The sequence below is a fragment of the Mauremys reevesii genome, linkage group 26, assembly GCF_016161935.1.
Source record: "Mauremys reevesii isolate NIE-2019 linkage group 26, ASM1616193v1, whole genome shotgun sequence".
NCBI lineage: Eukaryota > Metazoa > Chordata > Testudines > Geoemydidae > Mauremys > Mauremys reevesii.
In genome coordinates, this window is record NC_052648.1 from 10,861,206 (window position 1) to 10,884,921 (window position 23,716).

The following is a 23,716-nucleotide window of genomic DNA, read 5'->3' on the forward strand; positions in this document are numbered from 1 at the left end:
TATGGACCTCTCCCCTTCGAAAGCCAGCAACTCTAGCAACGCTGGTACTTTTTATTTTTATAGCGTCCTTTAATTGATACGCATACGTATAAAGTAGTGTGTCCGTACACTGCTAGAGAGATGGTCCGAGGCAGCGAACACAAGATGCAATATTCCCTGACAGCATTTTCTTTCTAACTCTGTCCCGCTATTGCCATTGGAGTTCACAGGCTGGAACTTTTGAAGAAGCTGGCCTGCTTTCCCTTTGCAACAAACAACGGAAACAGCAGAAGGCACCTCCAGGCTGAGAACACAGCACCTCCTGGTGCTTGGCTGGCAGGGAAAAATGCCGTGTCCCTCCACCTATTTAAAGGAGAAAGGGCCACAGTGGAAACCGAAGCAGCAAGATTTACCCAAAATCTTTGCGTTGGGAGGAATTAAGAGTCATGTTAAATGTGTATTTAACTTCTGCACGAGCAGGAAATGCGAATCATTATCATTCAGCTCAGCAGGACCGCTGCAGTGTGCATATCACATACCTGCAGTTTAGGGAAAAGGAAAACCTAGGGATTATTATTACAGCCTAAAGCATCTCTGACTTTAAAAGCCAAAACAAACTTTTTGCACAAGCCTATCACCCTTCCCTCTGCCCCTTAATGCTTTGCACAACCTCTCCGACAGAAGGCAAGGATTTGTGAGCCAGTCTGAAAAGGTTCTCCTCAGCACGGCTCTTGATGTGCACAGCTGAGGAAGAGTTCATAGAGCCATGAACTGGGGCTGGAAGGGGAACCATCCTTCAGAATATAAATTACAGGAGCCTTATTTAAACCTTCCATGGTTCTCAAGGAAATTTCAGCCAAAAGCTGGGCGCCTCAAGTTTAGCACCTCAATAAGTGGCCTGAATATCAAAGATACAGCACACGGCGAACACCCAGAGGCTTATAAAGGAAGCTGCACTGTAATGCAGGATTTATATTACCGCAGCCAGTGCCAAGCAGGCATACACCTTAGAAATGTGTTAAAGGAGTCATACAGTATCACCCCTGAGCCTGGTTAGGAAGAGAATTCAATGGGGTCTGTTTCCAAAAAGATCTAAACTCCCATTTCATTCATCTTCTTCCAGAATAAATACTTAGCTCTCTGAATGTACTGGAGCTAATCATTGCAGTTTGCCTTTAAGAGGTGGACAACTGAACGGAAAGCCATGAGATTCAGGCACAGCTAAGCAGCCTGTGTATCAGATGTTACGTGCACAGGCTTCATTTCTGACTCGTTGTGACAGCTGCTGTCACAAGGAGAGGGTTATTGCTGCTTCTGGTGGGCACCAAGAGCTGTGTCTGAGTAATTCAGTCACAACGATTGTTGAACCCCTGTGCTAACCTCTTCTCTGCTGGACTGGGGCACTTGGGCAGTACTGGCTCAGCGCAAACACCACCACTGACTCTGCCTGGTTTTCCCCAGGCAAATCTTCCATTCCACTACTGCCCAAGCCGAAGGCTGCTGCAGCTTTGAGATCTCAGCTGAAGGGAGAGGCCCCAATATGCGACTAACGATGTTCTAATATAAACTCCACTCAGACTTTCCAGGCTTGAACAAATGCCAGGAAAAGTCTCTTGCAGCTCATCCCAGCCCAGCTCTTAGCCTGTGGGGCACTCAACCCTCCAGCGACCCCATGAGCATTTGGAGACAGCAGCTCATGTGATGGGGATCACTAGCCTCAACCTGCATATACTGGCTTCAGGTCACATCTTGCAGTTCAGCTGCTGCTGCTGCAGTCACTACAACTAGCTGATGGCCAAAACCAGGAGTTTCTAAGTCCCGGCCCATGGGCCATCTGCAGCCCGAGAACCAGCCCACGGAGGAGAGATGCATGCAGACATGCTGCCAGCAATGTCTGCTACAGGCACTGCCCCCCGCAGCTCCCACTGGCTGGGGGAGAGGGACAGAGATATCATCACTAGTTGCCGGACAGAGTCAGCCATGGAGGCAGCATCATTTTTTTCCACAAGTCAAAATACCAACACAACTATGTAATGCACACCTTTCTGCAATCCTGAAGGTTTCAACTGCTCAGTCACTGAGGCCAATCATCAACAAACTGACAGAACTGAAGCGTTACCAGGTGTCTGGCAAACACTAAAAACCTCTCTGGTTGGCGAAGAACTGTATAAAGTTGTATGACAGCTTTATTATTTCTAATAAATTTGAAATAAAAAATAAAACAAATGTTTTCTTTTCTGAACACAATCTTCAGTGACATTATTGGCCCACTGGGAGGATTTGAGGACTGGCACTGGCCCTAAGGTAAATTGAGTTTGAGATCCCTGGTCAAAATGATGCAATTCTGTCCTATTGGGGAGGGGGAGACCTGAGGCGGGCAATGCAAGGGGATCTGCCCCCTGCTTACACAGGGAGGAGAGAGTGTATGACATATCTTGAAGGAAACCCAACGGGGATGACAGGACCAGAACTCAGGATAAGTGACAGCAATATAACTGATGCAGCGCAGCATCCAGCATATGCAAGCAAATGCCCTGCTGGTGGGGTAGGGGAGTTGGAGGGAATGTAATTGTTCTAAATGAGAACAAGTCAGTGTGGATGGATAGAGATGCAAGTGGGAGATGTATTATCACTGACCCCTGCTGGCTGAGTATGTCAATTACCCAGTCTCTATCAGCCCCCTCGATAGGGTGTTATAATATAAGAAGGGAGTTAGGGTCACCTTGGAAAATGGTTCCAGTGGTTTTCTATTTTCCCAGCCCTCCTCTGCACGTTTCACAAAGAGAGAACGTATAATATTATAACACTCCATAAGCAACCAGGGGGGAACCACACGTCTGCTAGTGACATGTCAGGAAGCGCCAGAGAATCTGCATGAGTGAATGTGGTTTTTAGAAAAAAATGTCCAGATGAGAGCTGCTGAAAAACAAAAATATTTTGGTTTGTGGCACTGGCTGATGCAAGGTGTTGCTTGTTCTGCACAGAGGCAATACGCTTGGAGGAACCGTCTACAGCCGGAGGAAGGTTACACTGGGGTAGGACTACACCCCACAGGCATAACTAGGCACAAGAGCATTTAAACCCTCCCCCTTTGTCACAATATCACTGGTAAAAGCTAGGGTATTTCTCTGAACCACTTAAATAATTTTCCCACCTGCCCCTCTCCCTTCCAAAATGAGCTTGGAAAGGGCCGTTTTGACACCTGCTTCTGCATGTCACACCAGCCTTCCTCTGACCTTTTATCACACATGCTCCAAGCACAAGGAGATAAATGGGGGTCTTGAGGCTAAGTCAGTGGACTGGGGACAAGGGCACGATTCCCAGCTCTGCCACTGACCCCCTGAGGGACCCTAGCAGGAGGCACATCTCCTCTGTGCCAGTTTCCCATCCCACCCCTTGTCTGTTTAGATCAGCAGCTTTTTAGGGCAGCGGCTGTCTCTCATTATGCATACAGACAGTACAGAACAAGACAGCCTTGATCTCAGGCGGTGCCTCTAGGTATACTAAAAAATTACACTTCCTTTTTCCTCACTCCACCGGTTGCATGAAAGAAACCAGCACAGCCGTGTGTAAAGACAGGCACAGGCATATGCAATGAATTTGAAGAGGACAACTTAAAACTGGCGCCAAATGTAAATAATCCACAACGGCTCCTCCAGACCAACAGAAAATGGTTTCCATAATTAAAAAAATAAATACAGATCCCAATGAAAACAGCTCTCTTAAAAACAACTCCCTCCCCTGCAGTGTCTGAAAGCCAATCAGCACCAAGAACCTGAATGTGAAACTGGTTTTCATTGCTTTTCAAGACAGTTAAGTTCAAAGCAGACTACAAAGAGTTACAAAGGGATCTCACAAAACTGGGTGACTGGGAAACAAAATGGCAGATAAAATTCAATGTTGATAAATGCAAAATAATGCATATTGGCAAACATAAACCCAACTGTCCATACAAACGAATAGGGTCTAAATTCACTGTTACCACTCAAGAAAGATCTTAGAGTCACTGTGGGCAGTTCTGAAAACATTCACTCAGTGAGCAGCAGCAGTCAAAAAAAAAAAGCTAACAGAATGTTAGGAACCATTAGGAAAGGAATAGATAATAGGCAGAAAATATCATAATGCCACTTTATAAATCCATGGCACACCCTCCCCATGAATACTGCATGCAGTGCTGGTCACCCCATCTCAAAAAAGAAATATTAGAATTGGAAAAAGTACAGAGAAGGGCAATGCAAATGATTAGGGGGATGGAACAGCTTCCATCTGAACAGAGATTAAAGACTGACACTGCTCAGCTTGGAAATGAGATAACTAAGGGGGGCTATGACAGAGGTCTATAAAATTATGACTGGTGTGGAGATAGTAAATAAGGAAGTGTTACTTACCCCCTTCACATAACACAAGAACCCGGGGTCATCCAATTAAATTAATAGGCAGCAGGTTTAAAACAAACAAAAGGAAGCCCTTCACTCAACACACAGTCAACCTGTGGAGCTGGTTGACAGAGGACGTTGTGAAGGGCAAAAATATAACTGGGTTCAAAAAAAGAATTAGATACGTTCTTGGAGGATTGGTCCATCAATGGCTATTAGCCCCATGATCTGGGTGTCCCTAAACCTGACTGCCAGATGCGGGGACTGGATCACTTGATAATTGCCCATATCTGTTCATTCCCTCTGAACCAACGATGGCTAATGCCAGGTGGAAGTCAAGATACTGCATGGCCATTCGCATTTTCTTATGCTTCAACCAAGAGAAACGCACAGTAAACAGGCCATAACTGGAGCTGATCAGTGAAATGGATTAACACGCTAAAGTGTAATCAAGGGAAAGGGACTGGTTTGTAAGCAACATAAGGATTTTTTTTCCCTGTGTCTCTTTTAAAAAATGAAGTAAGTGCTTTTGAAAAAGCATATAAGTAAACTATAGATGCAGCTAAGAGCCCAATTCCCAGGGACACTGAAGGCTCTATGATGTTAACAGGATACCAAGGCAGCCTTCAAAGTGACAGCCAGGTACATTTTAAAGCGAACTGGAAAGTCTGTAGCTATCACAACCACTTTTCTGCGTTTCTGCTGCTGAAACTGATGCACGTAGGGTATGTCTACACAGCAACTAGACACCTGCGGCTGGCCCACGCCAGCTGACTCAGGCTTGTGGGGCTCAGGCTGTGAGGCTGTTTCATTGCTGTGTAGATTTCCAGGGTCAGGCTGAAGCTCTGGGACCCTCCAATCCCGCAGGGTCCTAGGGCCTGGGGTGAGTCTGCGCTGGCCTTGCTGCTGTTGCAATCACTAGTTCAGTTCCATCGCTGGTAGCAAAGGCTCTAACATGGAGTGTGGACAAGGCACTGGACATCTGCTGGGGTCTTACCTGTGCTATGTAAGCATGCTCTGAATGGGTATGGATGTCACCACCACACCCCTCTGGTGGAACCAAGCTGGTACTGGCAGGGCAGGGACATTTTGGGGAAAAAGGCTTGATCTAGCCAAGGCAGGCGTTTCAATGTAGCGCTCTGTCCTGCTTCAGAGATGTCAGAGCTTTACAGGAGATGCAGATCTAGGCACAAACCATGGTCTGGTTGGACCAAGAAAATTCTGGCTCATGTCTCAAAGTGCCCTTGTTGTGAGTTTAAAGCTGCTACAGCTGACCAAAAACATCGCCGCGGGGAGACGTTTTCAACCAGGGGCCTGTCTACGAATGAAAGGTTTGTTTAACTTGAAGTTTTTTTAAAGCAAAAATTGCCCCTTCCCTTCTCCTATCCTGCCACCCAGCGAGGGGCGTGGGGGAAGGGAGAATTAAACGTTCACAGAAAATTTTAGAAAAAAAATGTTTCCAAGATTTACCACAAAATATAATTCCCATTTTTCAACTGGCTCTAAATCCCCCGCCAGTATTCTGTGGGGGCAAAGTCCCCCCTGTGCAGGTGACCAGCACACGGTTGACGGGCAGCCGTGAAGGGAAAATGGAGTTGCAAAGTACTTTGAGCAGGCACTTGGGGAGTTCTAGTCCTAGCTGGGGTCAACTTATTTATTCTCTCCCCTCCACCCCCAGTATTTCTTTTATCAACCAGTTGAGAAGCAGGCGGCATTCTGGGCTCAGGCAGCAGGGCAGCATGCCCACTCCCCCAAAGAACAGTACAGGACACCCTAAAAGGGGACAAGCCTATGAGTCAGTCTGAGGTGGGCACACATCCCCTGCCCCTTCCTCTGAGGTCTCTTCACTGGACACCTGATGGACAATACCCTACAGGCATCTGAGCTTTCCAAGCAAGATCACCCCAGGAGACTGAGCCCAGACATACAGCCATCACATCTGGGGCCCGGACCCTCTTAAAGGCCAGATTCCAAATGCAGCAGCATAGACCAAGGGAACAGGGCTCATCAATGGGCAGCACCAGTGCTCACAGCTGCCTATCTTTCTAGCTGCTGCTCCTTGGCTAGCACTCTGTCATGCTCAGCAGTGCTTTTCCTCTACTCCCTTTGGGCACAAGCCACCCTGGTAACAAGCCAGTCTCCCGGCTCTCATCCTTAACTTGTGGCAGCCAGAGAAAGCAGATGGCTGCACACTTCACAACCTCTCTGCAGAGTAAGCCGCTGGGCCAGAGCCCAGTGCCAGGGCTGCTTTGGAAGAGGTGGCACGTGGCCCATTGGCCACCCCTACTCTAAACGGCTTCCTCCTGCTTCAGATTTCAGACGACAGCAGCGTTGGTCTCTGCTGTGGAAGTGGCCTGATCAAGGCATTAGGCGGATTGTAGCACTGGCCCTTGGTAACTAGCTGGAAGGGGGTAAGTAGTGGAGAATGTAGGGTGTTCTTGCAGCTCCCATCACACTCTCCAGCTGCAGCTGCTGCATTTTGAAACATGCCTAAGGGCAGAAGGTGGCCTCAAGGTTTCCAGCAAAGCAATTAAACTGGTGGGATGGGGGAGGAGCCAGGGTGGTGGTGGGTGTGGGTGTGGGTGGGTGGAGGGGGAAAGACCACTGCTGCTGGCTGGCCTGGATGAGCAGGCAAGTCACCATGGTTGGATCTGCATCCAAGAGGAAAGGGCACAATCTCCTAGGCAGCCAAAGGATACCAGTGAGCAACAAGACCCAGAGATTGTTGAACCCCTGGACAGTAGAGTGCGGACGTCCTCTGGAGACGAGGAAGTTGTGGCTCCTATCAGTTCCTCAGACGACCTCTGATTTTCTACCAGCCTCGCTCACACGCAGTTTGAGGCAGTTGCTCTCCACCCAAGCCCCGGTTTCCCTCCAACACGAGGCCAGCAGGGCAACATCACGGTGGGCGGGCCAAGAAAGGCGACTGGAGGCACACTGGTGGCTCTGCAGCACCTGGCAGCTTCTTGTTCAGTCTCACAAACCCAGCTCTCCGGAAGGACTGTTCATTTTCCTGCTGTCCTGGTTTCAATGTTTACACAGTTATAAGCCAGTGAAGAAGTTCTGTCTGTATAGCCTGTAGGTTCTTTGGGGCAGGAACTGCCTCTCTCCCTATGTGTCTGTACAACACCAAGCACAAAAAGGGACCTGATCTCAACTGGGGCCTTGAAGTGTTACTGGAACATACCTAGACCAGTGGTTTTCAACCTCTGGGTCCACAGACTATGTTTAAGATTTTCCAAAGGGGTTCACACCGCCATTCAAAATGTTTTAGGGGTCCTCAGATGAAAAAAGGTTGAAACCCCCTGCCCTAGACAATGCCCAAGAGACATTGGGAACCAGAAACTCCTGCTGTCTGGCTTTCATTCCCCTCTGGCTTTCAGCATATCCCTTAAGCCAACATTTTCAGAAGTGGCTTCTGATTTTCAGTACCTCCCCCAAATGGGGCACTCGAGATCTAAGGCGCCTCCCCTCCCCAAATAAAACATAGCACCAGCTTTTAAAAGTCAGGGGGTAAAGCTGGTCAATGTTACAAACAAGTAGTTGTGTGTGGAAAATTTTCCTTTCTGAAATGGACCATTTTTCTATGTTTTTTCCTCCCCCAAAACTGAAACGGTTCTCAAAACACACAAGACAATTTAATTTTGGTCATAAAAAGTTTCTCTGTTTTGAAAAGAAGCAAGTTCCCCTTTAAACTGGAAACATGTCCAAAAGTCTGTTTTTTAAAATCCAAAAACTAATTTTGGATTTTGCAACCAGTTCTGCTTTGGGTGCTTCATTTCCCCCAGGACAACTCTGCTACCAAGGACTGCTGCGGGGATTAGTGTGTGCACAAACAAAGAGCACTAGTTATTCTCATTTACATTTGACACTGACTACATTAGTCTCTGTCCTAGGTCCTCCACCACGGCTGAATTGAAGATCTCTGCCATTATCTGCTGGCTTCTCCTGCCTTGTCCCCCACACCCTCCCCAAAGAGGATGGCATTATTTGATTTCTCTCTGAGCAGGCAGTGTTTTCTCCAGTCATTTGGTGTCACTTTGGTTCCTTTGCACATGCTCTGGCATGCACATGGATCAAGGCTTGCATTTTTGATGAGTGACTACTTTCATTTGGCTCCTGAAAGTGTTCTTGAGCCTTGAATTAAGTTAACAGCATTTCTGAGAAGGAAGTAAATTGGATTTTAGGAGCAAGCCGACCAAATTGCTCTGGCCTACACCTCTGTATTGGGACACTCCCCAGCCAGCCCAATGGCCCGTTTTATCATGTCATTTGACAGACAAGCATCAATGTATTACCGGATGCGTGGGCCTCCTAGAATAACTGCATGCAGGGACTTGAACATCAATGGCAAGTAGAAATCCATCCCAACAAGCGCCATTAACCTCTGCAGAATCCAAATTCCAGTGGAAGAAGAAAAAGTTCCTTTTCTAGTCCTCATGGTTTCGAGCATAACCATGCAGTGCCGCCTTCTTGAGTCTGCAAGCAGCCTGCTCTTGGGCCTCTACTGCTGCTCAGACCTTGCCAATCTGTAGCAAAGTGAATGCAGACCAGGGCTTTACCCATTTATACTGCTGCTATTCAGAGCCTTGTAAGCAGCTGTGAACTGACAAATCTGGTCAATTTCTTTTTGCTGCAGCTTGAGAAGTCTCTGACAGGCAGCAGATGCAGGAATTGAAGCTATTTATTGGGGACGTGATCCTAAAGAACGAGAGGCTGGGGAAGGGGCACAACAGCAAAGACACTCACACTGGAGCAGCCAGAGGGTTGAGAAGGCAGAGTGGAGACCCCTCCTCAACTGCAACAGACTGCAGGAGGGGAACAGCCGCAGAACCAGTCCCATACAAATCAACCCCAAGCCTCGCAGCAATCATTTGGCTGGGAGGTGGGTAGAAGGGAAATCCAAAAGAGACAGTTCTTCTCACTCCCAAGCAGGCCGAGGTGGTTTGTGGGTTGAAGTGGGAGGCTTCCCATTTATCACGCATATACTGGCTGAAGGCTGACATACTAGCAAGTCCAGAAATCATTACCTGGCAGGGCAGTACATGTTACTGCAGGAATTTACACCAGCCTAGTGATGTTCCAGGTGGAGAATATCAGGCCAGCAGGAGGGAGAGTTGGCAGAATTTCTCCACAGCTGGGGATCTGCAGCAGTCAGATTTCTCACTTCATCTCAGCCACTGATTGCATTCAATGCAGCAGCTGCAGGGCTGGGGTAGCTCCCCGCACTAGGAGCAGCAGGTGAGGGAATGCCTTGCTGGGTTTGGCTGTGACCCTCCCTGTTCCCTCATTACACTGTAAGGTGCTGCATGCAGCCTGCCACAGCTAGTCTGATTTTGGGAGGAGGGATCTGAGCTGCTCCCCAAGATTCAGGGAGACAGACTTCCCACTTCCCCCAAGGCAGGAACCACTTGGCTTGGTTTTAAACACAGCCTTTCCCCAAGCTTTGCAATTAAGCTGCGATCACATCAGGGAGTTTGGGAGCAGGCTGGTTTGCCAGGCACCACCAAGTCTGTCATACTAGGCAGAGCTAGCATTAACTCAACGCAGCCAGAGTCAGCGTGTTGAACGCAGGGAGGTGGGCATGCTCTGTCCCTCCTTCCAGCCATACTGCCTCACAGGCTGCACAACTTCAGACACCATCCCGCTTGCTGGTTCTTCTCACAGGCAGATGGTGCAAAGCAAAGCCCACATCTAGCTTTTGGTTCAGTTTGAAGAGATACAGGTTGGGGTAACAGGCGCCACTGGAGTCCCTGAGACTGCCAGCTATCTCTTGGGAATGAGCTACATCAATTCTCCCTCTTACGCAGTTAATTTTCCAAATATTCTCCGCCCGGGCCAAAATCTTTGCCTGGCAAATACTTGTTCAACACGCTGACGTCCAATTCCCATTCCTAGAGACACTGTAGAGCAACAGCAGACTGCAAAGAGCCTTTCACAACCGCAGGACACCAGTGCAGAGCATGCCACGCCAAGAGTTACAGCTTGGCGAAAATCTGCCGGTGAGCTTTTTTTGACAAGCAAATGGCCCTCTCCCCATCCTTCCCACCCTCAAACAATTTTGTTTTGTTCAAAGTTTCCTGATTTTTAGACCAAAAGAAAAAAGGAAAGCACCAAAAGATATTTTTTAAAATATTTTTCAAAATCACTCTCAGAAAATACTGTTTTCCAACCATCTCTACTGAGAGCTAAACACTTCTGGCTACTGCAGCTGTATGTTCTGTCCGACAGCAAATATTCATTCCCACCCTTTTCCCTATGTGCTGTTAGCAGATGCTCTCTAACACAGCCCGCCCCCAACTCCATTCTCCCTCTGATCTCCTCCCTTCGAGGGTCTGCCCTTACTTATAGGAAGCCGCCTGGTGGTCAAGAGACTCCTGTCCACACTGTTCTTCCCAGGCAGAGAAGAAAGGAGAAGCGTACGCTGCAACCCATGAGTAACAGACATTTGCAGGAGTTTAGTGGAGCACATGATACAGATTCACAGATTCCAAAGCCAGAAGGGACCACGGTGATCATCCAGTCTGACCTCCTGTATAACACAGGCCACAGAACTTCCCTAATAGAAATGCCTCTTTGTAGATACCTTGTGAAGCCCATTCAAATTGACTTTGCCACAAAGATTGAAAACGCTGGGACTAAAGGATCAATTTACTTATCAGATCTTCCCTACTGATACCAAAGAGAGTGATCAGAAACCCCTCTCTGACCATCAGCCCTCCTGCTTTAGGATGGGCTTAGAAACGTTTTAACTCACACCTTCCAGGTGGGGTTTCTGTGGTCACGGAGTCCAGTACAAGGACACTGGGAGAAGGTACCAGGGAGAAAGGGGGTATTTCTGGGAGAGAGATTTTATACAAATGAGACAATACATATTTGTGAAATGCAAATCAGGGCATTGCCTTATTTGCATAAAACAACCAATTTTCTGGGCCTACAGCCTTAACGCTGCTTGACATGGCTCCCTGTAAAGATCTATGGCAGGAGGGTGGGGAATGGTTCCCTCCTGTTACTCTCGTAAAGGAGAAAGACACCGATATGGATCGCCCCTGAGCGTTCCCAGTAGGGAAAGGGACGTGAGAAGAGCTGGATGGATTTCACGGCAGCACCACGGTGCGCAGTCACAGCAAGGATGTCAATAAAATAGGCCCATCTCACCTAGACGGAGCTCCCCGAAATTGCCACATCCAATCTTCTTCCCGACACGGAAGTTGGGGCCCACCATTAAGACTCCAGAGTTAGTCCCTGCGCTCCGGCTCCCATGGCTGCTCCTTCCTCCACCTGCCTTGGACATTCTTTTGCCTTCCTCTGTCTCCCCTTTCCCTCCTCTCTTATCAAAATCCATAAGTTTGTGATACCCCGGCCTCTCCACGGTTACGCCGCTGCCATACAAATCCCAAAGCCACCGAAACTCGAGGGGGAGGGAGGGGAAGGAAAAATAAAAAAAAAGCTGGGCTCTTCTCGGTCAATACACCATCACGGTCTGAGATGGAGGGGAGGGGGCTGGGGGCGTCACTGCCACCCACAGGCGCCGGGCTACTGCAATGTTAGTGCTCTTGAAGGTCCCGCCGGGATTCTCATCTTCGCCTGCTTTGGCCCGCTCTTTGGTGAAGAGCACATTCTGTGGAGAGGGTCCTGCCAGCTTAGATCCTTCGGCTCCCAACTGTAAAAGACAGAAGGACAAAATTAGTGTAAGGAACGAATGTGCATGCTTCCATAAAGTAGGGTGCATTATAAATTATGCAGAGCTTTTACAAAGGAGCACAGGGCAGGGGAAGGCACTGAAGTGGAACAGCTCAACAGTGTGAACAGAATGACCTTGGGCAACTCATCTGACCCCTCTTCCTGCCTCAGTTCATCCTCCTCATTTCACAGATGGATATGTACCTGGTGGGGAGGTGACTGAGGCTTAACTCGTTAACCATTAGGATGTGTGTTCAGATCCTGAGATGACAGATGCTAATGAAGCAGGGTTCCTTAGGACAGCACCCATAGAAACCCACTTGGGTGGATTAACGCCCTCAGATGCAGATGAAATGTGTGCGTGTGTGAGAGAGAGAGAGAGAAAAGAGACAACCAGACAAAACTATACTGGCTGCTCTGAGGCCCCAGGTGAATTCTGGGCTCCTACCCACAGCAGTAGTGCAAGGCAGGCACGCACGGCTTGGGGAAGACAGCCCCACACTACTGGTCCTGGGGTCTCCAGCAGACGGACAAACACCCCATCTGGATAGCAGATTTACCATTTTGTATTAGACTTCCAAACCTTTGTCATCTTTCTACAGAGAAGCTCACTGGGGTGGTTTGGGAGCAGGATGCCTAGTGAGCATTCCTGGAGGAGTCAGTAGGGGGAACAAAGGATGCTGGACTGAAAGGGAGCCATGATAGAGATGCTACTTATTGGTCATACCTGATGGGACAGACGCAGCCCCAGAGAGGCAGTGGAAGAGGACATGAGTCACTAGACTACTTGGAACAATGGGGAAACAAAAGGACCCTGGGATTTACTATGCAGTCAAAAGGGGATCTTCCCTCCCACACTCCAGCATAGGAATTTCCTGGGTCTGAAGACATCCACTCTCACCAGGACAGACGCACACGAGCTGTCTCAGAGAACTTTTTGCTGTGCATGAGCTGCAATCCTGCAGTCTGTGTTCTGCCTAGCATGGTCTACACGCTATATCAGTTAGGGGTGGAATTATTTTTAAAAACAGTATATAGATCAGCGTCTATAGAGGTAGTTACAGTGGTACTACCCCCCTGCCCCCACAGTGTAGATGCGTTTCATTGGTATGAAACAGGGCTTGGACTGGTTTACAAAAGAAGCAATCACATTAGTGTGAGCCCCTTTTCACATCAATGTGGTGCACCTGGGGATTTGCACTGTCACGGCTACACTGGTGCAAAACCAGCCCCGTCTGCACAGACAGGGGCTGGGATTATCTCTACTTCCTACCAGTTGTTAACAAGCTTTGTTTTTATTTGAAAAGCTGCAATGAGGCAAGGTGACTGCCAGGGCCTTTGATCAAAGTGATGCACGAACCGCTGGGGTGCTGGGCCCGGGGACAAAGATTCTACTGCTTTAATTGCAAGCTCCTGAGGGTAGGAACTGCCTTTTTGCTGTGGGCTTGTACAGCACCCTAGCACAGTGAAGTCCTGATCTCTGACTGGAGCCCCTAGATGCTACTGCAGTCTAAATAAACGCTGCCCGTTAAAGAATGGCACTATAGGACTGCCAAGAGGTTCCTGTGTAGCCTTCAGAGGGAGGCAAAGCATGAGGGGATCCCCAAGGATAACTTCTTAGGGAGGGAAGACCACGCTCCATGTTCCCCATCCAGTGGAAGAGGTGAGGGAAAGAATTACAGCTAGCGAGTAGTGAGTGCGGGAGAAAGGGCAGCACAGATCAGAGACCTGGACTGGCAGGGACAGTGCTAATGGATGGCAGCATGCTCTGCCAAATTCTCCCACCCTGCAGGGTCCCTGTGCTCGGGTTCCAGCCCGAGCCTGGAAATCTATACAGCAATGAAACAACCCCTTAGCCTGAGCCCCACAAGCCAGGTGGGCTGGCACGGGCCAGCCGCTGAGTAGACATACCCACAGAAACAAGGCATCCCATCTTGGGGGCAGCAAGCAGCCTTTAGCTATCCTGGGAACAAAGGAGGCAAGAGAGGGGCCCATGAAGAGACAGGTACAAGAATCACTGCAGCAAGGTAACTGGATGCAAAGTTAATTGGCAAGCATTGGGATGTGGCAAAGGGGTTCCCAGGGCTACACAGAGACAGCTGCAGACAGCAGATATACCATTGTTCTGGGATGGAAGCAGCTGCCGAGGAGCAATAAACTCAGCGACTTTCACTGGGGAGAGGCGGGTGGGGCACGAATACCATGTGGGGCAGGCTGCCAGGGGAGGGATGAGACAAGTGAGCGTCACGATGAGCTGGCGGTTACAGCGCTGGACTGGGATGCAGGGCTGGGTTCTATGGCAGAGTAGGGAACTGATTCCCTCCTGGAAAACCTTGGGCAAATCACTGAAGGTGAAGTTTTCAGAAGGGCCTACGTGACTTAGGTGCCCAAGTCTCATAGGAAGCCAATGGGAATTATGCTCCTAAGTCACTTGACAATAGTACTGAGGGGCCTAAGTCACTTCAAGGGTAAAATTTTCAAAAGCACTTCAGTATCATTAAAAAAGTGACTTAGGCACTTAGAGCCTAAATCCAACTGACTTTTTATGAGACAGGCTCCCAAATCACACAGGCACTTTTGAAAATTTGATGCTCAGGGTGTCTGCACCTCAGTCCCCACCCATAAAATGGGGATAACAGGCCCTGCCACTCACCCTATGCCTGTTTAGTCTGAGCTTTTTGAGGCTTGGTCTAATCTCTCACTACAACTCGTCTACACTAATGGTGGCATACAGAATACAGGCACCATATGGGCAGCTATATGCTCTAGTGAGAGGCTCCAGAAGGGGGACACAGCAAGGAAAAACTCTGGCCGATCCCTGCTGTCTCCCTGCAACCGGAGCCTTTCCCGTGGCAGGCACTGCTTGGGGATAGAGTCAGTCGGGTAGGGTACATACTCTGGGGGTTCAGGCATGTGGGGCACTCTACCCATGTAAGCTACGCCTCACCATCTACACCCATGCTAGCTGGGTGTGCAGTGTCTGTGTGCCACATGCCACCGTAAGTGTCGACATATTTTATGTCGACATACAGCACCGACCACAGCTGGGCCCCGATCTTGGCTGGGCCTTTAAGGTGCTACCTTAACACGAACAATGAGTAACTAGACACCAGAGCGAGGAGTCTATTTCACCCTTTCCTTGAGTTTCCTTCCCATGAGGATGGACACAAACATCTCATTGCACAGCGGATCAAAATGTTGTATTTCATGGCCACCTCTCAGATCCTCTTTCCCTACAACACAGCTCCAAAGGGAATAATTATTAAGCTCGCTGGGGGGCAGTAAAATTTTTCTGCTCACAAAAAGGTAGGGCGCAGAGCACGTTAGTTTTGCCTGCTGGATGTTCAGCCTGGATATGCAGTATAACCTGGGAAGACTTGTGTTTTAGCCTGTTACAACACAGATTGCTCAGATCAGTGATGGGAAGGAAAAAGTCAAGGGGTGACAAGACAAGGGCACGTGTGGTGTAAAAGTTGGAACAAGGAAATAGGGATCAGGACCTTTGCCAGGTATGTACCCTCAAGCAAGTCACAGTCCCCCCGTGCCTCAGTTTCCCCACCTCACAGTGGTGCTATAAGGCTCAATTAAGATGCTCTTAGAGCCATCCTCCAATGAGAGAGACTCTAGAGAGCAAAGAGATCAACACTAAAAACATTTTTCTTAAATACATTTGTAAAAAAAATGCCAAGGGAGGCAGTAAAGCCCAGAGGATAAGGCAACAGATCGCGAGGACACCTGCCACCAACTCAGTGTGTGGCCTTGGGCAAGTAACTTCATTGCTCTCTGCCTCAGTTTCTCCTTCTGTGAAATGGGGATTGAGATACTTACTAGTCACTGTACAGCACTAGGTGATCTACGGACAGGCAGAGCTAGATGGGGCAAAAGAGCTAGACAGGAGTAAAAGGTCGTTACGTATTCTAACGACAGTTAATCCATTGTTGAGGAACGTTTGTCTGCAGGGGGCAACCTCACGACCATACCAAGAAAAAGCATCAAATCAGACAAGTAGGAGCAGGGGAATAGCATCTTAGACTATTTCCCTTAAACAGGCATCCTCCCTGCCTTTGCCAGGCTGGCTGGGTTTTATTTCTGCAAACCTGGCTACCCCTGTGTAGGTGTCAGACAGGGATCTGCCTTCAGGCTAAGTTTCCAGGGCAGAGGTCTTGTCTGTACTATGTCCGGTGCCAAGGCTAGGCCCAAATCCCTGTGTCACTTTTACACTCTAAAAACATACAAGCTGCCAGACTGGATCAGCTCAGGAGTCCTGCCACCAATAACGGCGAGCACCAGCTGCTTTAGAGGAAGGTGCAGTGATGCACTAGCCTGCCCCCAGAACAAGTTCCCTACTGACCCCCAAGTGTCAAGGCTTGCTCATCCCGTGAAGCAAGGTCTCAGTGTTTACTCTGGGTGCCGGTACAGTGCAACCCAGTTGCCTCACAAACTGGTGGCAGTGCAATTCAAGCCCAAATCCTCGCCTTCCTCCCCTCCCAGAAAAAGAAAAAAACAAACAAAACAAAAACACCACCGCAATCAGTTTACATGCTCTGGAAGCTGGGCTCTGGCCCAGAAGGTGCATGCTCCATTCATCCGAGACACACATCTTCACTCCGCAGCGCAAAACTCCTACTGCTTCCTGGACACAGATCTGGGCTTGTTCCTTCATTAACCGAAAATGCCACCTTAGAAGTTCCAGGAAGGTAAATACAGTCTCAGAAGAGCAGAGGGTCAGCAGAAGCCAAATGCATTCTGGGACACGCTTTCCACCAATGTTAATCACCTCTGCTTTGTCCCAGCTCAGCCCTCTGGATTTAAAGCAAACAGATCTGGAAAGTAAACTCCACCACCAGCTCCTCCCCTGGGTTGCCTTCCCCAGCTCTGCAGGCTCCAGTCACACCCACCTAAACCCTGGCTCCAGATTCATATACTAAGTTGCTGCATTACCTGTGGGTTAAACAAGCAAACCCACACCTCTCCAGCGCACAGCCTCCAGGAAATGAACACACTGCAAGCCCTGAGGCTTGGCCAAGGCTCATAAAACTTTTTATAGCATCTCAACAGCTATAAATAATAAAAAGGCTTTTTGTGCTAAAGAACGTGCAGGGGGAGGGAGGATACAGAACTACAGTGGAGGGAAAGAACCATACAGGTCCCAGTGGTGTCAGGGAGGCTGCTGCTTAGCACCCAAACACTCAGTACCAATGGCAGGGTTAAGCTTGAAAAGGGAGGGACATGATCTGATGGAAGCTCCTGGCTCCCGCTCCTGAAGTCCTGACCCCTGCTCAGATTGATTCCCACTCTGCCAATGGGCATGTCACTCAGCTTGTCTTTGCCTCTGTAAAACGAAGGTTGCACTGCACAAATTCATGGCCTCTCAGGTCAACTGCAGGGATCATCCTGCCCCAAAAGCTCAGGGTCCTGCCTCCTGCACTAAAGAAGAATCTCCAGGAGCTGTTTCATAGAGTTGAAGGCCAGAAGGGACCACTGAATCATCTTGTCTGATCTCCTGTATATCACGTCATTAAATTTCACCCACTACCCCTACAAGGAGCACACCCACTTCAGTCCTCAGGAGACTAAACTGTGTGCAACTAGCAGAAAACAGGAGAAATGGAGGTGCCACCAATGCCTGATGCCCCCTGCAATTGCAGAGAAATGATGAGGTGAGATGTGCCCAAATGATCCCAGCAGGCGACCTGTATGCCATGCTGCAGAGGAAGATGAGAAAACCCAAGGTTCCTGCCAATCTAACCTGGAGAATATTTCTTCCTGACCCCAAATCATGCTATCAGTTACATCCTCACCATGTGAGAAAGACACCAACCAATCATTAAGACAGGATTTTCTATATCACCTCAAACCATTGGCCCATTCCACCTGCCTCTAGCTGATCTGCTACTTCAGAGGAAGAAGAAAGAGCCAGATTACAACTGTGCACTGGGGGTGGGGGAAAAGCATTCTTTCCTGACCCCTTCAGGCAACCAGTTGAAGCCCTGAAGCATGAGATTATAGTCCTCATAAAACAGAGCTATAAATCTTCACTCTACAGGGCCTATGACATATGGCTGGGCAGTTTCCAGCAGAGGGTAGTGGTGCACACACACAACTCCGTTCTACTGCCCTTTACCTACCTCGTCCTCACACCCTCCCACCCACAACGCAGGCACCTCCTCTGCCTCCTTGTGCCTGGTACTCCCTCCCCCAAACCACCCACTTACCTTCCTCCTTCTCCGCTTTCAAATCTCTGCTCAGTCCACATTCCTCACCTATGGGGAGTGTGTGGGGGCGAGAGGAGGGCAGAGAGCCAGGAGTTATGCAGAGCCATCCAGAGGTGCCCATGTTTTTCCAAGTAGCCATGTGATCCTATTCCAGTCACCCTCCTCCTTCCTATCCCTCTCTCCATCTGTACATGGTCCCCGCTGTTGCTTTGCAAGGGATTCTGACTGCATCCTCTTCAGGGCTGGAACTCAAGCTGCCCAACACATGCTCAGACACTAGTGCTACTCACCCCTGGCCAAGGGTGCTGCAAGGGTTAATGTCTGAAGATGAAAAACACTATGTAAGCACAGGGTGCTGTTAGCCTTTGTTGCTGTCCCTCTGGGAGGGGCTGGGAGCCGGACGCGTCAGAGTCACAGTGTTCTACTAGCCACCTCTGCTCTGCGCCAGTGGTGCCTAGAGTGATATTTGCAGTTCAGTCCCTGGGAAGTGGCTGTTCTGGAAGAAGGAGCCAGCAGAAAGTGGTTGATCTGTGTCATTTCGTGTTCCCAGTGTAGTACTAATACCTGCCTGGCTCTGCCCACCAGGCTGAAGCCCTGGCACTGCAATGATGTGGCCTGATACTATGTCATACCTAGCTATAGCTGTGGACCGCAAGACACATGTCAGGCCTGACAGAGGTCAGGGCTGTCCCTGGGAATAAGAGAAGCAGCAGCCCATTTCTTTTTAGGATGAGGCCAGGGCGGTAGGGCAAGGGTTAGCTGAAGTCCTGTTCATGCCACTGATGCACTGGGCTCCTCTGCAAGCTTGCTCTGTGCTGCACACACCCCAGCATGTAAGCACAGAAAACTAAATCACACATCCCCCTAGCTCCTGTCCACCTGCACTCCACACAGACTACTGCCCTACATCCATGGGGGCTGGGCATGCGCCAATTTCCATGTTTCAGATGGGGAAACTGAGGCACAGAGAGACACACCCCCCCTCCCCCCGACTTGCCCAAGGACACCCAGTGAGTTAGCAGCAGAGCTGAGAACAGAGCCCACCTGCTCAGCCCAGACAGCAGCCTCTCATCTTAGCAGAGCAGGAAACAGGGTGGGAAAGGTGGAAGCCCTGCTTTGGTCCCTGAGCTTTGTTCTCTCCTAAGCCTTGAGCGTGCACAGAGCAAGCACATGATATCCTGTTCATTCTTCTCTTGCTTGATAATTTCCTCTTCAGACTCAGCACCTGGAGTTGCCCCCTCTGCCCACTTCCAGACTATCTTTCTACTCCCCTCCCTTGCTTGCTTCTACCTTGTGCCTCCACAACGGACAAGAGAGCCTTCTCCTCTGTAATTCCTGACATCAGGAACAGCCTCCCTGTTCTCTGCTGCCACCTCCTCGGAAGATGTCCCTGTGCCCCCCACTAGCGCTTGTCTCCTATGGAGCAGCACATACTTCAAACTGGGGGAAGTGAGCAGGCGATGTGTGAACCATGCTGCTTCATACTCAGTTTGCATTTTGAATCAGACCTTTATGCTCAGCCCTGTGGAATTCCAGGGTCGGATTGTTTGCACAGAGCCAGGCAGACGACAGCCAGAGTGCGCAGAGGGAATTCCAGCCCCCGGGTTTGTTTCACTTTTAAAAAGGGAGCCATAGGCCAGGCTGCGTAAGGGAATTTCAGACAATGAAACCAGACAGCAGTCTTACCAGAAGGGAAAAAATAAGTTTGTAGTCTTAATAAATAGCACTTCCTGTGAAGCGCTCGGGGACTGCCAGGCTGTGGGAGGACGGACGTGGGGGAAGAGTTGCATACACGTAAAGTAGCAGTGATTCTATAGCTCTCGTTCACCAGAACTCTGATCTAGGCCCACGTGAGTCCATGCATCCAGAGCTTGGAAATAACAGAGCTTCTACAATGGTTTTCCAACCCTGCTAGACAGACGCTCTTGAATACAGCTCAGGGATCGTCTGCCCAAGGAAACTGACTGGCAGAACTACGGCTGTGTAATTATATCAATATAACTCCCCATCTGGGCATACTATTCTGGAATAAATTGCTGCCCTTCCAAAGGAAAATAATTATACTGGAATAAAGTCACTTATTCTGGAACAGTGTGTCTACATGAGAAGTTATACCAGCATAACTACAGCAGGATATTTATCCCAGTATAGTTCTGCTGATCGATTTACCCATGTGGACCTAACCCTAAGACTTAACTTTCTGACTGTGTGGAGGAACCTTGGATCTATGGCTGAACAGCACCAAAGAGCTGGTGTTCTTTTGGACGTTGATGCCCTATGATACTAGATGAACAAGACTGGTATCCAGGTGTGGTTTTTACTTATGCTGCGCATTAGGGAGGTCCAGAGCAAGTTTTATATAATGCGGTGCAGGGAATGGGAAGAGTGGGGTACAGGTCTTACAGCTGTGAACAGGGACTCTGTTAGAAGCAGAGAGGTACTGGGTAATTTCGGGTTTCTGACTGTTTTAATGAAAAACCTGGCTGGATACTTTGGGGTTGAAAGTAGTAAGAACATAAGAACAGCCATACTGGGACAGACCAATGGTCCATCGAGCCCAGTATCCTGTCTGCCGACAGCGGTCAGAGCCGGAAGCTTCAGAGAGAATGAAGAGATCAGGACAATTATTGAGTGATCCATCCTTGTCGTCCAATCCCAGCTTCTGGTAGTCAGAGGTTTAGAGACACCCAAAGCATGGGGTTGCATCCCTGCCCATCTTGGCCAATAGCCACTGAAGAACCTATCCTCCATGAACTTATCTAATTCTTTTTTGAAACCAGTTATACTTTTGGCCTTCACAACCTCCCCTGGCAATGAGTTCCGCAGTTTGACTGTGTGTTGGGTGAAGTAGTATCTCAGACGCGGCATCCCTCAATACATGGTTTCCTCTTGTTGAGCAGTAAAGGCTTATATTGACCAACAATGTCACCATGATGTAGCCATTCCCCCCAGCTATACACATAGTGACCTCTATACTAAACTCTTTCAACGGATCAACCTCATCATAACCACCATATAAACTGCTGTCAAGGCAGGATTTTCTTTTTTTTAAACTTTATGCAGACTGACTTGATTCAAATTTGGATTTAAAAAAAAAATCTACACTTGGGGGTGGACGGGACTTTAAAATAATTGGATTTAAGTTTGGTAGAAGAAATTCCAAGTGATCCATGGTCTTAAAACAACCAACCATCTCCTTGCAGTGTTTGCAACTTAAGTACTGCGACCTAGAGAAGCTAATAATTAAATAAATTAGAGACAAGTGTAAGTGACTGTAGCAGCCCAGCAAAAGGAAATGCTAAAAAGGAAAACTTCAAAGATTCAAAGTATCATGAAACAGGCAGGGGAAAAAAAATGGAAAATTGTTTTAAAAAATAAAAGCATTGAATTATTTTTATTTGTCAGCTGGGCCTCAAGCTTTTCTCCGCCAGGAAGAGGGCTAGAGACATAAGGTGGGTTTTTTTGTTTTTGTTTGTTTTTTTTTAATTAGGAAAGCATCGATTCTGACATGATCACATGCCTCCATGAATTGAGAATTTAAGTATGACACCAAATAGGAAGAAAGACTAATACAATTTAGAAACCCCATAAATATTGAAGAGTAAATTGAATTTTTTAAATTCTTTCCATTGCAGTAAAGCACCAATGTTAGAAATAGGAAAGAGGCTACTATTTTTATTACAGTAACTCCTCAAGGCTCTAGCCGAGATCAGGGCTGCATTGTGCTAGGTGCTGTACATACACAGTCCCTCCCCCAAGGAACTTGCAAGTAAAATGGGCAAAACAAAAGGGTGGGGATAGGAAATAGACAAGGCACAGAGAGGAGAAATCACTTGCCCAGGGTCACACCACAGATCAGTGGCAGAGCTGGGAATGGAACCCAAGAGTCCTGACTATTAGCCAAGTGCCCTACCCACTGCCTTATGTTCATTTGTACATAAGGCTAAACCAGGGGTTGGCAACCTACAGCACACGTGCCAAAGGTGGCACGCAAGCCGATTTTGATAGCACGTGGTGGCGGGCTGAGAGGCTCAGCCCACCACTGCTCTGGGGTTCTGGCTGCTGCCTCGTTCGGGTGTTTACAATCTAATTGTTAAGTATTTAAAAAATCATCTCTACTAGGCACCTGATCCCTGTACTTCACTGTCTACATTACACTTTACAAGAAAAGGAACAACTGCATCCAGAGGAAAAGTCTCTGCTGTCAAGGCAGGATTTTCTTTTTTTTAAACTTTATGCAGACTGACTTGATTCAAATTTGGATTTAAAAAAAAAAATCTACACTTGGGGGTGGACGGGACTTTAAAATAATTGGATTTAAGTTTGGTAGAAGAAATTCCAAGTGATCCATGGTCTTAAAACAACCAACCATCTCCTTGCAGTGTTTGCAACTTAAGTACTGCGACCTAGAGAAGCTAATAATTAAATAAATTAGAGACAAGTGTAAGTGACTGTAGCAGCCCAGCAAAAGGAAATGCTAAAAAGGAAAACTTCAAAGATTCAAAGTATCATGAAACAGGCAGGGGAAAAAAAATGGAAAATTGTTTTAAAAAATAAAAGCATTGAATTATTTTTATTTGTCAGCTGGGCCTCAAGCTTTTCTCCGCCAGGAAGAGGGCTAGAGACATAAGGTGGGTTTTTTTGTTTTTGTTTGTTTGTTTTTAAAAAGGAAAGCAGCGATTCTCACATGATCACATGCCTCCATGAATTGAGAATTTAAGTATGACACCAAATAGGAAGAAAGACTAATACAATTTAGAAACCCCATAAATATTGAAGAGTAAATTGAATTTTTTAAATTCTTTCCATTGCAGTAAAGCACCAATGTTAGAAATAGGAAAGAGGCTACTATTTTTATTACAGTAACTCCTCAAGGCTCTAGCCGAGATCAGGGCTGCATTGTGCTAGGTGCTGTACATACACAGTCCCTCCCCCAAGGAACTTGCAAGTAAAATGGGCAAAACAAAAGGGTGGGGATAGGAAATAGACAAGGCACAGAGAGGAGAAATCACTTGCCCAGGGTCACACCACAGATCAGTGGCAGAGCTGGGAATGGAACCCAAGAGTCCTGACTATTAGCCAAGTGCCCTACCCACTGCCTTATGTTCATTTGTACATAAGGCTAAACCAGGGGTTGGCAACCTACAGCACACGTGCCAAAGGTGGCACGCAAGCCGATTTTTGATAGCACGTGGTGGCGGGCTGAGAGGCTCAGCCCACCACTGCTCTGGGGTTCTGGCTGCTGCCTCGTTCGGGTGTTTACAATCTAATTGTTAAGTATTTAAAAAATCATCTCTACTAGGCACCTGATCCCTGTACTTCACTGTCTACATTACACTTTACAAGAAAAGGAACAACTGCATCCAGAGGAAAAGTCTCTTAACAAGACTTAAAAACCCACAAACAAAATCTCTTGGAATTAGATAACCCATAGAGATAGATCACTGCAAATTAAAAGGCTAA

The 23,716-nt window shown here is 48.1% G+C and overlaps 1 protein-coding gene across 5 annotated transcripts in view; it reads right to left on the reverse strand.

The window, feature by feature from the left end:
- The window catches only part of CSNK1G2 (casein kinase 1 gamma 2), an 85,471-nt gene that overhangs the window by 23,972 nt on the left and 37,783 nt on the right, over positions 1 to 23,716 (reverse strand). For all 5 annotated transcript variants that reach the window (XM_039516013.1, XM_039516015.1, XM_039516016.1 and 2 more), the window contains exon 2: positions 11,514 to 12,018. In XM_039516013.1, the coding sequence (XP_039371947.1) occupies positions 11,514 to 11,700 (187 nt within the window). In that variant the 5' untranslated portion in view covers positions 11,701 to 12,018. The remainder of the gene's footprint in view (positions 1 to 11,513; positions 12,019 to 23,716) is intronic.